Source organism: Cucurbita maxima, unplaced genomic scaffold, assembly GCF_002738345.1.
Source record: "Cucurbita maxima cultivar Rimu unplaced genomic scaffold, Cmax_1.0 Cma_Scf00010, whole genome shotgun sequence".
NCBI lineage: Eukaryota > Viridiplantae > Streptophyta > Magnoliopsida > Cucurbitales > Cucurbitaceae > Cucurbita > Cucurbita maxima.
In genome coordinates, this window is record NW_019272026.1 from 4,526,825 (window position 1) to 4,548,362 (window position 21,538).

At 34.6% G+C, this 21,538-nt stretch overlaps 3 protein-coding genes across 5 annotated transcripts; 1 reads left to right on the forward strand and 2 right to left on the reverse strand.

The window, feature by feature from the left end:
- Window positions 1-78: 78 nt before the first annotated feature.
- LOC111484993 (WD repeat-containing protein 75) lies at window positions 79-8,320 on the reverse strand. The gene is made up of 16 exons (XM_023131680.1): window positions 7,947-8,320; window positions 7,684-7,869; window positions 6,928-7,107; window positions 6,106-6,511; window positions 5,500-5,618; window positions 5,336-5,413; window positions 4,534-4,674; window positions 3,821-3,865; window positions 3,550-3,716; window positions 3,321-3,399; window positions 3,147-3,229; window positions 2,782-2,911; window positions 2,123-2,255; window positions 1,568-1,731; window positions 1,265-1,457; window positions 79-789 (listed from the first exon to the last, which is right to left on the reverse strand). Exons 1-16 carry the CDS (start codon window positions 8,064-8,066, stop codon window positions 584-586), a joined length of 2,430 nt encoding a protein of 809 aa, XP_022987448.1. The 5' UTR covers window positions 8,067-8,320; the 3' UTR covers window positions 79-583.
- A 704-nt stretch (window positions 8,321-9,024) lies between these two features.
- LOC111485680 lies at window positions 9,025-11,184 on the reverse strand. Of its 2 annotated transcripts, none has more exons than XM_023132661.1 (4): window positions 10,718-11,184; window positions 10,421-10,518; window positions 9,521-9,577; window positions 9,025-9,433 (listed from the first exon to the last, which is right to left on the reverse strand). In XM_023132661.1, exons 1-4 carry the CDS (start codon window positions 10,962-10,964, stop codon window positions 9,401-9,403), a joined length of 435 nt encoding a protein of 144 aa, XP_022988429.1. In that variant the 5' UTR covers window positions 10,965-11,184; the 3' UTR covers window positions 9,025-9,400. The 2 variants fall into 2 exon arrangements, with proteins under 2 accessions (XP_022988429.1, XP_022988430.1); XM_023132662.1 differs by having other exon boundaries at window positions 9,025-9,444; window positions 10,718-11,159.
- Window positions 11,185-18,933: 7,749 nt separating this feature from the next.
- Window positions 18,934-20,681, forward strand: LOC111485591. Of its 2 annotated transcripts, none has more exons than XM_023132536.1 (3): window positions 18,934-19,261; window positions 19,760-19,998; window positions 20,070-20,681. In XM_023132536.1, the coding sequence occupies exons 1-3, from the start codon at window positions 19,225-19,227 to the stop codon at window positions 20,562-20,564; spliced, it is 771 nt and encodes a 256-aa protein (XP_022988304.1). In that variant the 5' UTR covers window positions 18,934-19,224; the 3' UTR covers window positions 20,565-20,681. The 2 variants fall into 2 exon arrangements, with proteins under 2 accessions (XP_022988304.1, XP_022988303.1); XM_023132535.1 differs by having other exon boundaries at window positions 18,942-19,261; window positions 20,064-20,681.
- The last annotated feature ends 857 nt before the right edge of the window (window positions 20,682-21,538 follow it).

A 21,538-nucleotide genomic window follows, 5' to 3' on the forward strand; every position in this document is an offset into this window, starting at 1 on the left:
GAAAGACCACACCACATGACTTTAAAAGTGGGTTAAAGAAGGCTACTCTTATAATGGAAGTCACCCACATAAACATAAGTAAAATATAGCTGTATAATCTGGTAACACTCGGTCATCGTCAATATTTCAATTAAATAGTTAACATTACCACTATAGTTATGTTCCATAATATATGACTTCAAGATAGGATTCCCAATAATCCAAAGGGATGTGTTACCATATTGAAAACGCAACTCTAATTTACAAAATTTTCAAATTATCTCTTTCTAAATCAAAATTCACTCAAAAACTACCTAACAAAAATTTCCGATGATTCTTACTCTCTTTTGGAAGCAAGTCCAATCTTTTCTTTAGAAGATCTTTCAACGTACGCCACAGAAGATGCTACCTTCTGATTGTTGCACCATGAAGACAGCTAGCTAATTCATGTTGTAAACTCAGAATGTAATTCGGGAATTCAAAGGCTTCTGTTTTGATGCCAACCAATTCTATCTTCGGATTGTATCGATCTGATTCAAATCCAGGAACTCAAGAAGCAACAATTGTGACATCTTTCAGTTAATAAGATACCTGACTCCGAAAATTACTCGGAAGTAACGGTCCTCCTCTCCAATAATGATTCTAAAAATGCTGAACACAGCTTACTCAGAGGGGGAAGTTCGTGTGATGAACCACTAAAGATGGTCTCCCAAGGCCTCTGTGATGGAACAGATGGGGCAGACAAGGTCTGATCCACCTTTGAGTCAAATTCTGGTAGTTCGCCATAGATAGCTTGATATCCAAATTTCCCTGTAATAATTTCCCAGATTAATAACACCATTGGATTGACATGATTTTTCCAAATGAAATGAATGCTGAGTAAAAGTCTAATCTGCAAACCATGGGATAAAATGCGGAGTTCAAAGAAATCAACTTATGCAAACCACAAAAATGAAAATGGCACATGAATCTCCTGAACAGTCAACCAGTAATAACGCATTGACAAAAAGCTATTTGTAATCCCAATTCGATCTAGATTTGTACTTTTGAGGCACCAAAATATTAGGAACACAAAGGTCCTTCCCGAAAAATACATTTGTACATTACGCCTGCACACTTGAATAAAATAAAGTTTATAAATGAAAAACCAGAAACAAAAAACAATAGAAGGCCAATGCCGGGTAGAGGATTTGTTACTAGAGAAAAGAGGATATTGTTAAGCTGAGAAACGTAGGCAGCACAGCTATACACACTGTTGATACAATTAAAATAGAAAATGATGTACCTCCTGTTTCTTCAAGGGCGTGATGACTCCCCTGCTTGGTCAAACTAAGCTCTTGTACTTCTTTGCCAGATGGGTCAAATAGAGTATACTCGTGGTCACCATTGATATAAACAAGCCATGGATGGTCAAATTTCCCATCTGAACTATTGGAAGATTTTTTGGATCGAAGAAAAGCAAGACCCCCTCCCTGAGCCTGCGGTGTACATCAATACTAATTAATTATTAAAAACAATTAAATAACAACCTATAAATAAGTAATAATTATTCAGAGAGGGGAAAAAAAGGATGCAGAAAATATTTTACCTTCCTAACAGACCAGGTATTCTGGGGAACAGGATCATTGGCATTAAAATGCAATATCACTCCATCTCTCCCTTGAAAGGTTGAGTCATTAAATTGCAAGCGTACAGATTCGGGGATAAGGGCAAGAACAGCAAAAGAAGAAGTATCCACAGCACAGGCCACAGCTGTAGAAGCAAATCATGGACAGCCAAGATTAGAACAAATTCTATGGTCATGGCTCAAACGTCCTCTAAAACCATAAACAAAAGTATATTTTTATTTAGATAGTTCATGAAATGAATAACGTTCCAACGAAGGAGCTAACCGAAAGAAACGTGTCTTCATTTATCAGGACCCATTCTATGGGTAAAAAGTTATGGCCAAATAGCAAAAATAATAATAATAATAATAATAATAATACAGAGGCTTATTGATCATTTGTTTTTCCTTACTAATTTGTGAAATTAGTCTTCTGCAGTTTTAGCTAATCAAAGAAGTGAATAGATCATCGCATGCTCAAGTCAAATAACACTTCAATACTTAGTTCGAGTAAAAGGACAAAGGAGAGTATTAGACCTTCTACATGAAGTTTGTATGACCAAGATACTGACAGTTTCGTCATACTCCAGACTGATAGTTGTGGTCTTGAACCTTGTGACACAGATATAAGAAACTCAGAGTCTCCGGCAAAGGAAAGATTCACAATTGGCTGTCCAAAGTGAAAAAAACATGAATTCATGAGTGAGATGAATGCAGGTAATAATATCAAAATAGAAAATCTTTCTAGTTAGTAACTTGGCATTGGCAGAGCATATCAAAAGTTTTACTTCCATTTTCTTTCTTTCCTCATCAACTAAGGAAGTTTTTTTTAGAAAAAAAGGAAAAGAAAGAATTTATAGTTCAAATACAGTATTCAAGCTTTAATCAGGGATTTCAGATCAAGAGAACTAGAAAAGCTTCCGATCCACCACCAAATAACATTACATCAATGTCACATAATGAAAATAATAAGAAAAGTGATTAAACACATAATGAGTTCACCTTTTGCGCTTTCAGAAAAAGATGATAATAATAATAAAAATAATAAATAATAACAATTATAAGCACAACCCTTATATAGAAAAGAGGCATTCTAAACGTTCCTCCTATTGAAATACCAGCTAGATTAGCACAAATTTAGCGGTACTTTCTATCTTAAATGGAAATATAGGCAAATATGTGAAAAATCCATGTACCGTAAGAGTCTCTCCAATAACAGCAATGAGGATATTCTGCTCGGGGTCCCATAATGTAATGACAGTTTCTGCAGCAACGGCCAAAACAGAGCCATCGGCAGAAAATGTCGCAGCATTCATTGACTTCTTTCTGTTAAAGCAGAATCTTACGTTAGAAAATTGGAAGAACATAGACCATAACTTTCAAACACCAGAGTAACGTTCAGGTTTAGAAATTTTTGAAGGAAGAAAGAAAATTCTAAATCCAACCTACGCCTACAGTTATACAAAAAAGTATCAGAACTATTTTCCCCACAACTCAGCAAACAGGAGAAAACTGCAACAACCTAAGCAGAAAATTTGAAAGAAATGAATATAATGCATACTTGTAAGACCCAACAGAATGGCACATCCAACTCGAGTTTTGCTCTCCCTGAATTTTCTGACGTCCATCATTGCGAACCCATATCTAAACATAAAAATAAAAATAAAATAAAACAATGGATTTCACTGCAGAAAATACTTTGATACGAAATTGTTTTTTTTTTTTCCAGCAGTACCTTGAAATCTCCACCATATGATGTACTTACAGCCATACGGCGATTAGGGTGGAAAGTGAGAGCAGAAATACCAGCATCCCTGTCAAATGGAAGTGCAAAGAAATTATGATCACAAGAACTTAGCCCTCATTGTCTTATCATCAGTAAGCTGTCGTAGATATATTAACTCCAATACAATAACCTTTCCAATAATTTTTCAAATGGCTTTGGAAAAGGACCAAAAACAAACCTGTGGGGCTCATATACAACGGTTGACAAACTAAACCTTTTGTTTTCCAACTCAGAATCCCAAAATTTGAGACAAATAAGACCTCCAATTCCATCCTCAGGACTTCGAACTTCAGCAGTACTCATTAAAGAGCCATCTAGGGAGAGAGCCACTACAGTCACTACAACCTGTAGCCACAATATTCAGGAATTATGATAACTCGTTATACCACAATCATACATAATTCCTGCAGATATTATTTTCATGAAAAAACACAATCAAGTTCACATACAGTGAGCTCTTCACTGGGTTGATGGTTCCTCTCACAAATTTGAACCTGCAAGCAGTACATGTAAAACAGTTAAAGGCTTGGATTCACTTCTAAAATACTGAGACAAAAACAGAATACTTAGTTCTGAATTTGTGAATAAACACGAAGCTGTGTATAAACATAAACAGGCAAAAAGATACATCCTGTTTGATACCTACAACATTTGGAGTCAAAACTCTGTACAAAATGGCATGAATAGGAGGTGTTGTTAGTTAGGTGACAACTCATTTTTATAAACAAGGGTAAACAGAACACTAAGATGACACTTTCTATAAGAAATATTTTTTTCAAGTTGTCTTCACAGTTCTCCTTCTCTCAATTTTTCTTACCCTTCCTTTCAGACTTTAATAATTGAGGTCTTTTTGGGTCTTCTTTGGCATTGGTGGATCAAGGTGAATTTAATCACTTCAGTTCTTTTTATATAGGAACCTTTTTCTCTTTTGTTCGTCTTGATGGAAATAAGATTAGAGACATTAGAACACCCAACCCAACAAAAAAACTATTTGTGGTTGAAAAAAGTCCAATAAGCATAAAATATCCAACATTCAAGGGCATATCATGGCCTATGCCAAACTAGAGATTTATGAAAGACACGTTACACAACAAACAAGTACGTGTTGTTACCCCATTATTGACCAGTTCACAAGCCAAGCAAGTAATCAATACATTCTCACCTCACAAATTCCACAATCATCATATAAACTGTAGAACTGAATGCTGTAGTTCTCTGAACGAAGGGCAACTAGACCACCATTTCGATCGAAGGAAAATCCATTATTAGAGCCTTGACAAACATCCGGAAAAGAACAAGGAAGCTGAAAAGAATGCAACATAAGAAGTTGCAGTCAAATAAGGCTTGAAGAACATTTAAACACAAATAACATATATAACCATTATTAAATTAGATGTATTTGTACAATCATCAAATTTTTATACGCTTGAAAAGCAGTAAGAGAACAAGGCAATAACATAAATGTATCAACCAGACCTGATGAAAGAGTGAACAATAATTTTTTTTGACAGAGCCAACATGACAGAAATATTTTTTCTGACAGGAAGCATGACAGAATTATAAAAAATCGATACTATCATTATATAAGACAACTATGAACCAGGAAACCTGCATATTTCTAGCATGGGCCAAATTTTTGGGCATATAAAACCGCAACATACATGAAGGAATCTACATACTAAACTAAGAAAATGCTGACAAAAAGAAAACGCTGAAAAACTTTTGTTTTACGCATAAAAGAACCCAAACATGAAAGAATATGCTTATATAGCTTTCATATTTGGGGTTTCTAGGGTGACTTCCATTCCCCTTAACATATCTCCCATGGCATGGAAGGTGGCATAGTCTACATTTGTTATTCAAACAATCTCATTCGTTCTAATGTTTGTTAACCACTCACACATTATAAATTATAAAGGCCACTTCAATAAATAGAGAGAAATTGTAAAACGGCTGAAACAGACCTTGATCCCAGAGATGGACTTCAAGATTTCCATAGAGGGCATTTTCAGCAAATGAATTTGATTGTCTGCACAAGATACCTGAAAACCTAGCTTCAGTTTTAAACAAATGAACTGCAAAACAGCGGCAAAACATACTGGGTTATGAGAAAAATGGATCTACTTACGGAAGCAAGCAGCGGGTCTGGAGAATCAGTAAAATACAATAGTGGTGATCCAATTCGTGGCAAATACTTTCTCTTCTCTGTGTCAATTTGCCAAACCACAAGAACGCCCTCCTTCCCACCTTAAATAAGATTGAGAGTCACGAAGATCAAATCTAATATGACAGGAAGTATTAAGCAATCATTAAGGATAGATAAGAATATTGACATTAAGTGTAACATAATATATCCAATAAGATGAACTCTAGATCATCACATGGATATTGAAGGCAGGAAGATGGAAGTAATTAACTTTAGACTTGCTAAATTATTACATGTCACCCCTAAAGAACGTGAATACGCAATACATTTTATTCTCCAATACATTCATGTATGTGACTTGTACCATTATCAACACTTGAGAAACTGCATCAACTACACATAGCAAATAACCCGAGTATCCCAGTGGACCATCTCATGCAAGAAGACCAGAAAATTATTCAAAATTTTCCGGACCTACCAATTGCTACCAATGAGAAGTCATTGCCGAACATGTAACTAACATACATTTTCCATTATGAAAAACAAGGATGTATTCCCATTCCCAAATGTTAAGTCTTAATATTTTACCTGAATAAAGATATGTCCCATCAAAGGAGAAAGATAGAACAATCACTTCAGCAGGATGCCAGTGCCATGTGGAACAAGAATCGGCATCATCATTTCCTCTAACTCCTGGTTTATCTTCATCCTCAAAATATTTTTTGCCAGTTTCTGTACCAGAAACAGAAAATGTCCGATTACCAAATCCCCTCCATATTAAAATTCTCCCGGTCACATCACCTGCAGCTACCATTCTTTGGATTGGGTGAAATGCAAGAACTGTCAAGTCTTTTGTGTGATGCAGAGTAATTCTTTTAGCCCCTACACTTTCAGACTCCACTTCTGGCACCTTCCATACATGAATTTTGCGTTTATTCCAGATGCCAAAGAATCTCCCCGTCGAGCTAATAGTTATATACTCAGGTTGTTGAGTCTGTCAAGAAAGGGAAAGCACTATCATTCACAAATTCAAGCCGCAAGTAACAATGTATTGATTTAGTAAACCTTTCCAAAACATCCATAGGACTCTAGAATTTAATGCACAACTGCTGCGTTTTACACCCATATTATAGTCATGGATGTTTAGGCCAATATAAGAACATCTCAATTGTGTTTTACACCCATATTATAGTCATGGACGTTTAGGCCAATATATGAACATCTCAATTGATTTTACAGGACAACTACCCAAGCCTATCATGTTTGTCTCAATACTTCCCCAGACAATAGCCTTGAACTTAAACATGTAGAGTAATACATACAATACATAATATTCAAGTGAATAAATATTTGTTCCTAATAAGCAACTATGAAAGCATTAGGGATAATGAAGAGAATCTTAGTTTGCACCTCGGCCAAAATGACCCCAGCAGCCAAGCGAGACTTGGTTAAGTTACACTTAAGGATTTGTGCGCTCGTAGGCACCGGCTTGTTATCCTTCACTTTTATATTTTCAACTGATACATAAGCAAAAAGATCACGGGATTTTGAATCCCTCTCCAGCGGTTGGCCTAGGAAAGAAGGGATGACCTGAGGAAAAGAAAGCATGCAAAACAAAATATTTAGTAACTGAAAGAACCAACATACTGCATTACAATACAGAGCATGGTGCAACACACACATCATTGTTCTATGCTCCATTCATTCAACTGATATTACCATCCCATGTCCAAATTCTACATATTGATTCTACGTTCCAACTCACTTTTTGGAATAAACGTCAACCAAAGTACCAAAGTCTATATTTAATGAAGTTTCATTACTTGCTCCAAGTTCCCATAGCAGAATAGGGGAAACAGACTCTAAAATATTTTATATCATTGGCGACAGGAATATTGGTATATTACTTCCCATTAGATAGGACAAAACCGTTTCTCTAAAATAAGTTTCACTATCTTCTAACCCCATGGAGTCTGAACCTCCAACGACAATTAGTAGAAGCACCGTTGCATAATGAAAAGGGAAAGCAGAAAAAAATCACATCCCAACAAGCAGTTGAAATTGAACCAAAGAATTTCAAAGCCTAGATTTTACTGCCTTCTTCAAAAATAAAAAATAACAAATCATACGCAATACTGAGACTCAGAAGATAAAGAACTAGCTAACCATGGAATGAACCGGTAGCTGAATATCTACGGTCTTCATGAGCTCCGGCACCGAGAAATCCCAATAGCGAATAGTTCCATCAAGTGAGGTGGTCCAACAGAAGCACAACATCTTACTAGCTTGACTAGACGCCGGCACCACGGTGACCGATGTCACCAAGGCCTTGTGACCCTCCAATGATGTAATCTGGTCCAAAACGAATGGAGTGTTACAATAATTGATATATAGCATTTGGATACAAAGGAAAACACGAAAGCATTCACCTGCAAACCAGTGGAGGTACTGAAGATGGAGACGGAGTTTGCCGTGCAGACAAGAAGCCGCTTGGCGTCATTGGAGAAAGCTGGAGGTGCTGAGACGTAGCTCTTCCCGCCGCAAATCATTGTACGGAGAGAGTACCTGCAAGTATGGTAAGTGGTGAATCCCACGGTTCCTCCTAAAACCTAGCGAGTGGTGAGATAATCCCTCTTCCAGCGATGAGGAAATCCCTCGGTTCCTCCTAAACTCTAGAGTATCTGGTAAACCCTAGCGAGTGGTAAGTCCCTCCTCTCGATGCTTCCTCCCGCAAATACCGACAAAGCCCTAAACCATCTGTTAAACCCTGATATTTTCAGCCGCCTGCCTCATACACAAAACAATATTACAAAAAATTAAAAAAAAAAAAAAAAAAAATCCTATTAATGCTTGGTTATATAGTATTTTAAAAAAATTATATGCATTGCATTATTGTTTTATATTTTGGTTATGAATATGTTACTCAAAAACTCTACCACCATCAAAAATCTTGTTTCATATTAATATCCTAAAATACGTCAATAAAAGATAATTTAATGACATATTAATATAATAATTTAAATGTTAAATTTTTAAGAGAAAATGAATCTCTAAATTTTAGAATTTATTAAAATGCATGGATCTACTCGCCTAAAAAGATCGATTTCAAAATAAAATTTAAAAAAAAATGCTAAACTTCTAATTTAATAAATTTTAATTATTAAATAATATATATATAATTTTCCATAGCAAAAAGCAACATGCTACTTTCAGGATATGATTGATTGACTAGCTTTTATGTCTTTTGTAACCATTTAAGCTAATTGTTAGTCGATATTGTCTGTTTTAGCTCGCATAGTCATTAGCCTCACACCTTCTAAAGAGTGAGAAGTTTTCATACCCTCAAATATTTAGTTCCTCCCTCCAACGGGTATCAGATATCACACTCCAGCCCTTTTAGGGGTCAACGTCTTTGGACTTTCACTTTTGGACACAGTGTAATGCATTAACTTGGACAATCATTCTCCAGCTAAGATATTATACAATCCACCATTCAATTATATGAAATTAAAAGGAAACTGATGCCTTCCATAAAAAGGTAATTCCACCGCCATGTTCTTATGGCACTCCATCATTTCTATAAACTACAACATTCATAAAAAAACCCATTAAGAGGATTTGCCTATAACTTGGATGGATGTAGCCAAACATTGCCTTCGTTACAAGGACACAAATAACCAAAAAAAAGTAATTCGAAATACATAGGCCAAAGGTTTAGCTTCAAAAGAACAAAAGAGAGATCAAACACGAGACAACGATGCGACCAAATTGTGTCGATTTTTACGTATAAGGCAGACAGAATCACATTCCAAGATGGCTGCCCAGTTCTTCATCAGCATTCTTATAAACAATCAGATCCACATCCACTTCACCCACTGCTTAGTTAAGGTGTATATAGTTTCTCTACTGTCCAAAGCTGGGGAGTACCTACAAATGTATGATAATTTTGATTCTTGATATCAAAACAAAACCAAACATGTTAGCATGAGCCAATTTTTAGCACCTGTTGCACGCTCTGGGCCTTGCTCAACTGTTCCTTTGCTTTAATGTCCCCATTTTCCTGGGAAAAAAGATGCTAGAATTCAAGATAGAAAAACAAGAGCGGAAAGCAGATAAGCTGCACTACTTAATCCCATGCTTTCATTCAATGAAAATAAATGAAATACTTCATGGAAACGTAGCATAAGTTAGGACATACTCCACTTCAAAGTTACTTGCAAGTTTGCTTCATATAAAAGTTTATCATTTGGTCAAAATTATAGAATATGGATGGGAAAGGATAGGTGTAACCCCTCAAGCTCATCGCTAGTAGATATTATCCGCTTTAGCCCGTTATGTTTCGCCGTCAGTCTCATAGTTTTAAAACGTGTCTACTAGGGAGAGGTTTCCACACCCGTATAAAGAATGTTTTGTTCCCCTCTCCAACCGATGTGGAATCTCGCAATCCTCCACTCTTAGAGGCCCAACGCCCTCAATAGCACACTATCTGGTGTCTAGCTTTGATATCATTTGTAACAGTGCAAGCCTACCGCTAGCAGATATTGTCCCCTTTAGCCCCATTACGTACTGCTATCAGCCTCACAGTTTTAAAACGTGTTTACCATACCATGGAGAGGGTCTATGTAAGATCCCACATTGGTTGAAGAGGGGAACGAAGCATTCCTTATAAGGGTGTGGAAACCTCTCCCTAGCATACGCGTTTTAAAATCGTGAGGTTGACAGCGATACAGACTAAAGTGGACAACATCGACTAGCGGTGGGTTTAGGCTGTTATAGTCTAGCCCTCTCCAACGGATGTGTCAAGGAAGAACATAAGAGGATTTGGGAAATAATAGCAATAAATTTCAGAAAACAAGACACAAGAATATGCAGTTTACTGCTATGAATTTGACCAGATGCATACCAATCCCTTGCTCTCATAATAGTCATCTAGTGCCCACTGATACTTGGATTGATTTAACCCCAACCAGCGTGCCAAATGATCATCCAAGCTTGAATGTGCTGCAAAATTGCCACTAATTTTCTTTAGTTTTCTTAATCTCTTCTTTCCCCCAATTCCCCAAACACTAATACAGTTCTTACTACCAAATTGTCTCCCGGGTGCCCTAATATCCCAACATTACATTCAAATAAAGCAAAAACAAGAAACTCAAATCACAGAGCCATTTTCCAGAACAGAGCAACGCATTATAAAAATTACCATTCTGCACTTTAGAGACGGCGTTTCTGAAGAATCCAGCAACAGAAGCATTCCCATTCGGCACAGACTCATCGTACTGCTGAGGCGGAGGCTGAACGGGAGGCGGTTGAATGACCTTCTTAGGAGACTCAAACACCGGTGGAGGCTGAGAGGCCGGGGAAGGCGTCGCCGGCGGGGTCATGAACACGGTGTAGGGTCCAATTTTTCCGATCAACGGAGGCGGCGTAGATTCACTGTTGATAGGCATTGTGACTGCAAAGTGAAATCTTGCGTCGAAGATGTAGAAAGAAGAAGGAGGCTTTAGGAGTTGCAGGGAAATTTCGAGAAGGAATTTCGCTTTACCTCTGCTTTAAGCCGAGAGGGTATTTTGATTTTTGCTCACTGAACCACGGTGTTCAAAGAGTGGTTAACGGATCCCACGCAACCCGAGTTCAATGTTTAACTCGTTGGATCTTTGTCTTTCTTCCCACTCTTCTCCTAAATTGTCCCTCGTTTTACTAAAAATTTCGGATTTGCCCTTCTATGATTTTGCATTTGAAGTTCATGCCCACTGTCCTGACAGTGACAATGGCTATTGGATCTCATGAGCCATCCCTACAAGGCGCCATGACCAAGCCTATGGGCTGCTAAACAGGAACATTAGCTCTCAGTGTTCATCATGTTCATGAAGGCGCCTTGTAGAAAACTGCACTAACTTGCATTGATTCTGATGGAAATTGGTGCTGCAGTGCAGGTCTTCTTAGTTTTTCTTCATTGGGCATTTGATACTTACCGTCAACCCCTTCCGTTTACAGATCTCTCAAAAAATGGTTTGCCATACAGGTACAATCATGAACATCTCAGTGGGTTATGCTTGGAGGGAGGTTACTATTGTGAGATCTCACGTGGGTTGGTGGGTTGGGGAGAGAAACAAAACATTTCTTAAACCATGAGATTGACGAAGATATGTAATGGACCAAAATGAACAATATCTACTCACTACAAATGGAATAAGTGTTAGACACTAGGCTGTGTGTTAACGAGGATGTTGGACCTCCAAAGGGGTGGATTGTGAAATCTTACCACGGTTGGAGAGAAGAACGAAACATTCCTTATCTGGTATAGAAACCCCTTCTTAAGAGATGTGTTTTAAAGTTGTGAGGCTGACGGCGATACGTAACGGGCTAAAACGGACAATATCTACTAGAGATAGACTTAGACAGTTACACATAGATGACTGTTATATTCTTTTGATAATGAAAGAGACAGTAAGATTGTTTTCAACCATCTACCCAATCTGGAGAAATTTGGTGTAAGATCTAACATGGACATTCTATAGAAATGATGGCTACTCTATACATGCAAGAGAGCATTGTCAGCCAAGCTTTGATATTTGCGACTCGATCTCGCAGCTGGTCTTACGTCGAACGATTTGACTTGCTATCAAGAAATTTGTTGAAGTAATCCTTTTCCCGGCGCAAGTAGATAAGGAATACATAAAGAAAATCAAGGTCATATCCGAATCAAAGTGATTTTAAGGGTACAATGCATAAAAAAAACGTTTAAAAGAATTAATATTTACTACTCATATCAATAAGGTGCACCTTCTTTTTCTATGAGATCCCACATTGTTCATAAAGGGTAAAAACCTGTCTTTAACAAACGCATATATTCGACAATACGTAACGGGCTAAAACGAACCATTGCTAAATAATTGATTGGACTTGGATCTACAGCGTTTGGGATGGGCCGGTGAGTCCATTTTGTTACATGTTCCATTGGACTTTTTGAAGTTAGCACTATAATTCATAATAATTATTATATATTAACTTAAGGAATGATTTAAGACAATCAGATTGGCTACTACAACTTCAAACCTCTGTACCGAACAGATTGAAATTAGACAATAATTGAGGGAATTATAAATTTTAAAGAAATTAAATTATTTAAAAAAAGGCATTAAGGCAACGTGTTATGAAGAGGATATTGTAAGAAAATGGAGGATGAGGTATTGGATCCAGAAGTGATAAGCTTCGGTCCCCAACTAAAAAATTAAAATATATATATATATATTATTAATTATTATTTTTGTAGAGAGATTCCTGTGGTCCCATTTTCCCATGCTTTTCTGTTTTTTATTGGTCAAATTTTAAATAATAATTCTTTTTTAAATTTGTCCTGATTGATTGGGAAGTCATACCTCGAATCTGATGCAATGAACGAGGAACCTAAATTGAACCATCAATTTCCTTTTTCTTTTTTTATTTTTTAAAAATAAAATATTAGTTTATTTTCAAAATTGCCAATTTCTTGTTGGAACTTTCCTCCCATCAGTACGCTAAAGATTTTCTCTTTTTCCCTTTTCCTTTTTTCACACATATAGCTTTTTTAAATTCCATTTATAATTTTCAATTACCTTCATTTTTATTTTTTATTTTTCAATAATTATTTTTCTATACTATAGCATGATATAAATGACGTAAGATATTTTCTTTTTGTTATTCCACCTTTCATTTTCGTGTTCGAGTGATAATATATAACAAATTGAGTACCAAAAGAGAAAAATTTGGTGTTTTGTTCTTTCTTAAACCGAAGTAAAGAAACGTGGGAACAAATATTTAGATTTTTTCAAAGATAAGGATCTAATATAAATCTTATATGACTTAAACGATGATTACGTCATATATATATATATATATATATATATATATATATATATATATATATATATTATATTAATTTTTTTTAATTTAAATCAATCCAAATATAGGGATTCCTCTTGGGAGCATTTATGGAAGTATATTCCCTCCCAACTCACTTTCAACGTCATCCCTATTTCATTATTTACCAATTACTCCCCAATTTGATTTTTTATTTTTATTTTAGTCCCTAAATTTTAAAATTTGAGGATTTATTTTAATTTTTTTAATAAAAAAGAATTATCTTTTTAATTCTTATATTTAGTTCTTTTAACAAAAACAAAGCGACTTCGTGAATATATATAATACACTTGGAGACGGTTAGTGAAAATTAAAATAATTATTCTTTCAAAAATTAATATATATATATATATATATATATATATATATATATATATATATATATATATATATCTATATATATATATATATATATATATTCATTAAAGAGTATGGTGAATCAACACACCACCCACCCAAACAAAACAAGTCATGTCACAAAGTGGACAATTAGATCTCATTCAATTTATGGGTTAACACAACCCTCTGATGATGGGAAAGGAATCATTCCCCCTCTCCCACTTCCTTGGATGGGGTGATTGACACGTGTCACCTCCTATAATACTTAAAATCAACCGCTATCAAATATTGTTCGATTTAGTTCGTTGTATATACTCGTCAACCTCATAGTTTTAAAAAACGTCTATTAGGAATAAGTTTTCATATGTTTATAAGGAATTTTTCGTTCTCCTCTCCAACCAATGTGGAATTTCACAGTTTGCTAATGGTAGACTTGAGCTGTTATACTTCCACACTCCTCGTCTCTCAATCCTGTATTTAAAAAAATTTCCCTAATTTCTTAGGTAAAAGCAACAAAATTTCTTTTTAATATACTAAAAATTGATGATCGAATACGAATTTAAAATAAGATGTTCGAAACGATTTTTCCGTTCTCACAACTAGTCAATCCAACCATGCAAATTATCTAATAAAGTTTTGCATTCAATGTCAATAAAAATGGTTGATTGACCTAAAAATAAATCACATGGCATGTTTTATATGGTCCCCTCTCCCCTCGTTCCTAAACTATTGAAAAGAATTCAGTTCTATATGCATCATTTTATTTCTCATTTATCTTTAATGCTCTAATAAATAATTGACAATATACGACTATTCGACAATAATACGTTAGATGTTCTTCGATCCTTTCTATAATTTTAAATATATTAATAGAATTTAAAATTAAATTAAATATATATCACGAAAGTGTCCATCAACTTTATATACTTAATTTTTAATCTAGGTTTTATAAGACCGACTCTTAACAAAAAAAATGAATAATTGGAAAGAATAATCTAAAATATTTTTATCTAAATTATATTTTTTTTATCATATTAGTGTTAATAATCTTAAAATTAGTATATTTTTAATTTTGACTTAAACTCAAACAATAATAACAACAATAAAAAAAAAAAATTCATTCATCAATGTCACATGAAATTTTCTATTATATTTATTACTATAATAATAAAAACGGTGGAGACAACTACAACCTAACAACATAACAACACATATAAGGGACATAATTTGACATGTTTTACATTGCAAAATTTTATATTAAATTTTAAATTTTTTTTCAAAATTTTGAAATGTGTTCAATAAAAATAATCTCGACTTTGAAATTGTTTTTAAAATAAAAATTATTTTTTTTGTTAACACGTTAACACAACAAATTAAAAATTAAAAAAATAAACGTAACATTATTTATAATTATATAGAACCTTAATTCAGCTATGGTAAGGATATTTAGTAATAAATTATAGTTTACCATATATATTATATTTGATATTTTATTATAAGACAAATATCTAATATTTACCTTATTATCATAGGTATCTTTCCATTTATTACTATTTCCATATCCTTGTAATTTATTTGATTATAAATAAGATAAGTTTCACACTATTTAGGTGTGGTGGATTAATCAAACATTCACAAGCTACCACGTAAACATATCAAATATTATTTCTTTAAATTATAATAAAACAATTTAATAGACAAGGTGAGGTTTTGGGTCACATCTTAAACCTACAAAAACATAATAATAATAATAATAATAAGAAGAAGAAGAAGAAGACCTTCAATGGTTACTTTCTTTACTTAATCCCGAGGAAAAGGTAGGCACTTAGTGTGCTTCCCATTAGTTCCCTAATACATGAATCATTAAATAAATAAATAAATAAATAAACAAAACTTTTTGAGGCATATAACTTGCATGCCAACACTACTTTTTTTTGTATCCAAATAATCTTTTAGAAAGAGGTTTGTGTTCTCTTTAATATCCCTTTACCCTAAAGGAAATCTTTTTTAGTTACCTTATAAGTTTAATTAAATTTTAAATTTTAAATTTATATAAGTATTTTATGAATTTAAGGAAAAGAAAATTAAAGAAAAATTAGGTAAAGGGTGTTAGACGAACACGACTCTCTACAATGGTATGATATTGTACACTTTGAGCGTAAGCTCTCATGGCTTTGCTTTGGGCTTCCCCAAAAGGCCTCAGACCAATGGAGAGTGTATTCTTAGATTATAAACCCATGACCATTTCCAAAATTAACCGATGTGTGACTTTCATCATCCAACAAAGGGAATCGAAAGGGGATAAGGATGAAAGCAAAAGAAAAAAGAGAGAAGATAATTGGGGAGAGAGAATTTGAGAGAGAGAGAGACTTTTAGAGAGAGAAAGAGAAGGGAGGGTATGGCCCACAATGGTTAAGGGATGTGCCTTGCTTAGCCTACAAAGCGTGCTCCTTTCTAATCCAATTCACTGCCCACCACACCACTTTATAATGCTTGCTGTCTTTCTTTTCTTTTTTCTTTTCTTTTTTCTTTTTCAAAAATTTTAAAAATAATATATATATATATATTTTGTCTTCTTTCTTTTTTCCCACCACCTTTTGTCTTTCTTTCCTAAGATTTTCTCATTCAATCTCAAACACATTCTCTCATCTATATGTCCTTTCTCTCTCCTCCAAACCCCCAAATATACACCTAAATTTTTTAATATAATTTTTATTATTTTTTTAACGTATAATTATGAGATCTCACGTTAATTAGAGAGGAACGCAAACATTGTAAAAATATAAATAATACATTTTTTTATTCTCCATTCCCATTTCAACAAGTGGCACCTTTTCCCTAATTGTCCCACTCTAACTTCCACTCATTTATTGCCACCTTAGCTAAAATTTAAATCACTTATTTATATTATTTTTTGAAGTGGCTCCAGACCTACCAAAACTATAGTAAAATTGCACATATAATTAGAGTATACAAGATATCATTAAGTATAATCCATTAATTGAGAATTATATGCTACTTAAGTATGAATATAAAATTAATTATAATTTAAAATAAATTTCTTTTAACAAATTATTTTACTAACCAATTGATGAACTACTGGACAGTTTTGGTAGCTAAAAAGGACAAAACACAAATTTCAAAATAGGTAATTATAAAATTGGAGAGAATCATACAAATTTATATAAAATAATAATGTTTAAAAAATGCATAACGTCAATACTATGATGTAATTATCTTTAAGTAATTGTCATTAAAAATACATTAATTGCTTATCATTTGTGAATCTAAACCCTATCTAACTCTTAAGGGTCAATGGGAAATAGGGCATGTGCATAGCCCACATGGACAACCATGCATGTCACAAAGACATTAAAAAATTATGATTTGAGATAAGACCTCAGTTAATTATAATATTATTAATATTATTAATACATGTTTTTTTTTTAAATAATAAAGAATAATCAATGCATGTATATATATATATATATATACATATATTTATTAATTATCACTCTCCAATTGTCGAGAGAGTTAAATTACCTCTCTAATAGACAAAGAAATTAAAAGTTCGAATCTTCAGTTGACCAATATGATTATGGATTCAGTACGACAAAAAAAAGAAAAAATATATATTTTAATTCTAATAATAATAAGATAATAGGACGAATTCATATTAGTAACACGGGTTGAAAGGGACTATCCAATTTGTATTTAAGAATAAATTTGTGTGTTAATTTTTCATTAAAAATTCTCAATACCTCATCACACCTTTCTAAGCAAATTACTATATATATATATATATAAAATTAATTACTTTTTATTATACCATCAAAGCTTAATTTCTATAAATATTCTGAGTGGGCCCTCTTCCAAGAAAAATAAAAATAAAAATAAAAAATACCCAATAAGATTACTTCTCTATTGAGTTTCCAACCCCCAAAAGAATATAATATAAAATAATCTAACAATATTTTCAACCCTTCATATATTTGTCATATTCTATGAATGAATAAATTTTATACTAGGTTGTCACACTCCCATGAATTTATTCCACTCATTAATATATGCCTAATATTGAAATTTAAAATTTTCAGATTATATTTTTATTTTTGTTTATAATTGAAATAGAAGATAGGAACGAAGATATGGAAGGATTTTCGGTCTGAGTTCGACTCGGTGGTATCTCTAGTTCACTCGACCGAAACCGAAAGAGAAGGATTAAATAAAAGAGATAAAGGATGAGCACGGCAACATATAAAAAAAAATGGAGAGGAAGTGAGGCATGTGGGTGTGATTTGGAATGAGGAATTGTTGGGGTTAGGGATATATATATTATATGAAGCTTTTGAAGGAAAGCGATGTGGGAGGAAGTTTCCCCTTTTTCAATCCCAAATCTATAGCTATGAGTTGCTTAGTTTTGTCATCCATTTCTGGTTACATTTTCTTTTCCTTTTCCTTTTCTTTTTACTGTAATCATAACTCTCAACCCCATAAAAACAAGAACAAAAAATTCAAAGCTTTTGAAAGCCTTGTAAAAGATGAAGAACAAGAAGAAGCAGCAAAGATTGAATCAAAATGATGGAATGTGAGGCCAAAGTGTTTTGTTGTGTACAGTGAGTGATTCAATCCAAATCATGAAAGTTGATGTTTGTGAATAATTTAATGGAAGGAAGGAGGAAGAGAGAGAAAGCATAAAGTTTCCACCATTGATGCATATCTTGAAAGCTTCCAAGAGCTGTCTGGAATATCTTGTTCACAGGCATGCATACAAACTGGCTCATGTTTAGGACTGTCATTTGTTTTTATTATCAATACTTTCCTGGCCCCCACCTCCCTCCTCCGCTCTCCGCTGATTGAGGAGGGAAACAAAACATTCTTTATAAGAGTGTGGAAACATCTCCCTAGATACGTAACAGGCCAAAGCGAACAATATCTGTTAGTTGTAGATTTGAGCTATTACAAATGGAATCAGGCGGTGTGTCAGCTGAGGACACTAGGCCCTGAAGGGAGGTAGATTGTGAGATCCCACATCGGTTGAAGAGGGGAGCCCACATCTCTCCCTAGATATGTAACAGGCCAAAACAAACAATATTTGGGAGCCGTGTAACCATCCTCATACAATAGTACAGACTGATACCCAATACAATCTTTATACCATACTTTACAACTCTTTCTTTCTCTCTCTCTTTTATGTCACCAAATATTTAGAACACATTCCAAACCAGCTTTCTTATTGCCTCTGCCTCCTCCACAGCCTGTCAAACCTGAATTATTAGCACCAGGGATTCTAATTTTATAGTCAGAGGCTGTTTGCTTTACTGTTTCTTCCAAAGCAAACCAAAGGGAAGGGATATTTTTGGTGATTTGATTGGAGGCTTTGTTCATATTCATCAGGGAATTGGAAACTGGAAACTGGAAACAAAGCTTTGGCTTTGGCATGAAGAGCACAGAAGAAGAACATGTTCAATGATCATCCTCCTCCTGGCTGCTCTTTCTCTATCAGGTCAATCCCACTTCAAATCTCTTCACTTTTTCATATCTAAATCTCTACTTTTGCTGCAGATTCGATGGGTTTGTTTAAATCCCAGAAAAAAAACGAATCAAAATGCTCCTAAATTTTCTGGGATTCCTCAATTATCAGTGATTTTAACCACAAATCCTCTGTTTTCTCTGTCTTAACCCTTCTGAGAAATTCATCTGATAGAGCACAATTTAAAGGTCTAGGAAGAACCACCTACTAGATCTCTCTCTCTCCATCACCAAAAGATTGAATTTTGGAATTTGAACTCATTACTTCCTTGATGCATGCCTTAATTTTGCCTTAGACAGTAGAAATTGGTGAAGTAGACTCTGTCTCCATCCACATCTCAGTGGCTGTACAAAATTCACACCCACCCCACTTAATTGTCAAACATAACTTTTGCCTAAATTTTCTTTGTGGGTTTCAAGAATGTTTTGTCTTTGTAGTCCTACATTATTTTTGATACCCATTTGGTTTCAGGCATGGGAACAAGACTTGAACCCACTTTCAAGCCTTTACCCAACTCTGCCCACACTACCAACACCTTCATAGTTCGAAGAGTGCATGACTGGCACCATTTTCAGGGCTCAACAACAAGGCTTCCCCACAAATTCTATACTTCTGCCATGACTGGATCACTTGACAAGATGCTGCAAAAAGGAGATGTGGATGCCATAAGAAAGACAATGCAGGGGCATGAAGATGTGTTCAAGAATCAGGTAAGATAGAGTTTATAGGCGTTTGTTGAAGCAAAACTGGTTGAATTTGAATATATGGCTTGCAGGTGAAGGAACTCCATCGGCTGTATAGTGTTCAGAAGATGCTGATGGAAGAGGTGAGGAGAAAATCAATGAACCATTTGCAGTTCAAAAACAGGGAAAATCAAACAGAACAGAGCAGTGGAGGGGGACTGATTTTGAAGCTTCAAAGCTTCAGATCAGATGATCCGAGCAGTGGGAGCTGTTCTGGAGACAACATGAGAATAATGTCAAGAGGGTTTGATCTTGAAAGGCCTGCAGAGGAGGACATGTCGACGGGAGTTAGCGCTGTTGATGAAGACCGAGCCGGGCCGAGCAAGATGAACACAGGTGATGGTTGTGAAGAGGAAGACAGTGATGTTGAGCTAACTCTAAGCATTGGTGGTAGTGTCAGGAAGAAGAGATCAAAATCAGAAAGAGGTGAAGAATGCAGTGACCCAAGCACACCCATGAGCAGCTCAAGTGGAACATGTGATCAGGAAACAAAACGGCCACATTGGCTGTTCCAAAGTTTAAAGCTCAAGTAGAAGAAGCTGATAACAAGAACAGGTTCACATTATTAACAAAATTTTATCCAATTGAGATTCTAATAAAAGGGATGTCTGAGATGCCCATTTGTGGCTGCATATACAACTCTTGTTTTTGTATACTCTTACTCCATTTCTTTCCTCTCCACTTGCTTAGACAATCCAAGAAACAAACCAAATTTGATACCCATGAACAGTTTAAGCCAACTACTAGTGCATATTGTTCTATTTAAACTTTAAAATACGTGGCTTCCACACTTTTATAAAAAAAAGTTTCGTTTAGATCTAGGGAGATATCAATGCAAAGGGAAGGTGGTGAAGGGATGAAAAAGTGGGTTATGGGGAAATGGCTAGTTGCTTGCTTTGTTGACCAGATAGAGCTATAGAGAGACAGAGATGATATGATGATGGTGCTTAAAGTTAATGCGATCACTACTCAACGTGCGTGCTCCTCCGTACGTAACCCATTTTGTCTTGTGGGATGTCTTTGTCTTTGCCCCCATCTAAAATCTAAACTTTTGCTTTTCTAACTCTTAACTATTTTTTATTCATTTTAATTCATTTATAATTAACCCCATCATCATTTTATTTTCTAATTTTGTTTTATTAAACTTTCAAAAAAAAAAAAAAAATTTACTTACCTAAGTTAGTCTCATGATTTTAAAACGCGTCTATTAAGGTTATGCAACGGAATCGGTACTCATCTAAATATGCGGTAGGCTTGAGCTATTACAAATGACATAGAGCTAGACATCAGGTAGTGTGGCGGCGAGAACGCTGACAAGGGATGTTTATATATAAATAAATCACACCTTTTATTTAGAAATGAACAAAAGGAAAAAAAAAAATGAGAGGAGTGGTTTTTACAATGCTGTACAATTCCATCCTCAATCATCAATCAACACAACTATAAGTAGACTGCTATATATATCCCTCCCTCTTCCTCTTTTTTTTTTTTTTTTTTTTTTTTTTTT

Coding starts and splice junctions, on each gene's coding strand:
- LOC111484993 (XM_023131680.1), bottom strand. CDS start 8,066: ATGATTTGCGGCGGGAAGAGCTACGTCTCAGCACCTCCAGCTTTCTCC. Junction 6,512..6,927: donor CTGGGGTCATTTTGGCCGAG/GTGCAAACTAAG, acceptor CTTTCTTGACAG/ACTCAACAACCTGAGTATAT. Junction 3,717..3,820: donor AACCCAGTGAAGAGCTCACT/GTATGTGAACTT, acceptor TTGTGGCTACAG/GTTGTAGTGACTGTAGTGGC.
- LOC111485680 (XM_023132661.1), bottom strand. CDS start 10,964: ATGCCTATCAACAGTGAATCTACGCCGCCTCCGTTGATCGGAAAAATT. Junction 9,578..10,420: donor ATTATGAGAGCAAGGGATTG/GTATGCATCTGG, acceptor CTTTTTTCCCAG/GAAAATGGGGACATTAAAGC. Junction 9,434..9,520: donor AGGCCCAGAGCGTGCAACAG/GTGCTAAAAATT, acceptor GGTACTCCCCAG/CTTTGGACAGTAGAGAAACT.
- LOC111485591 (XM_023132535.1), top strand. CDS start 19,225: ATGATCATCCTCCTCCTGGCTGCTCTTTCTCTATCAG. Junction 19,262..19,759: donor GGCTGCTCTTTCTCTATCAG/GTCAATCCCACT, acceptor ATTTGGTTTCAG/GCATGGGAACAAGACTTGAA. Junction 19,999..20,063: donor AAGATGTGTTCAAGAATCAG/GTAAGATAGAGT, acceptor TATGGCTTGCAG/GTGAAGGAACTCCATCGGCT.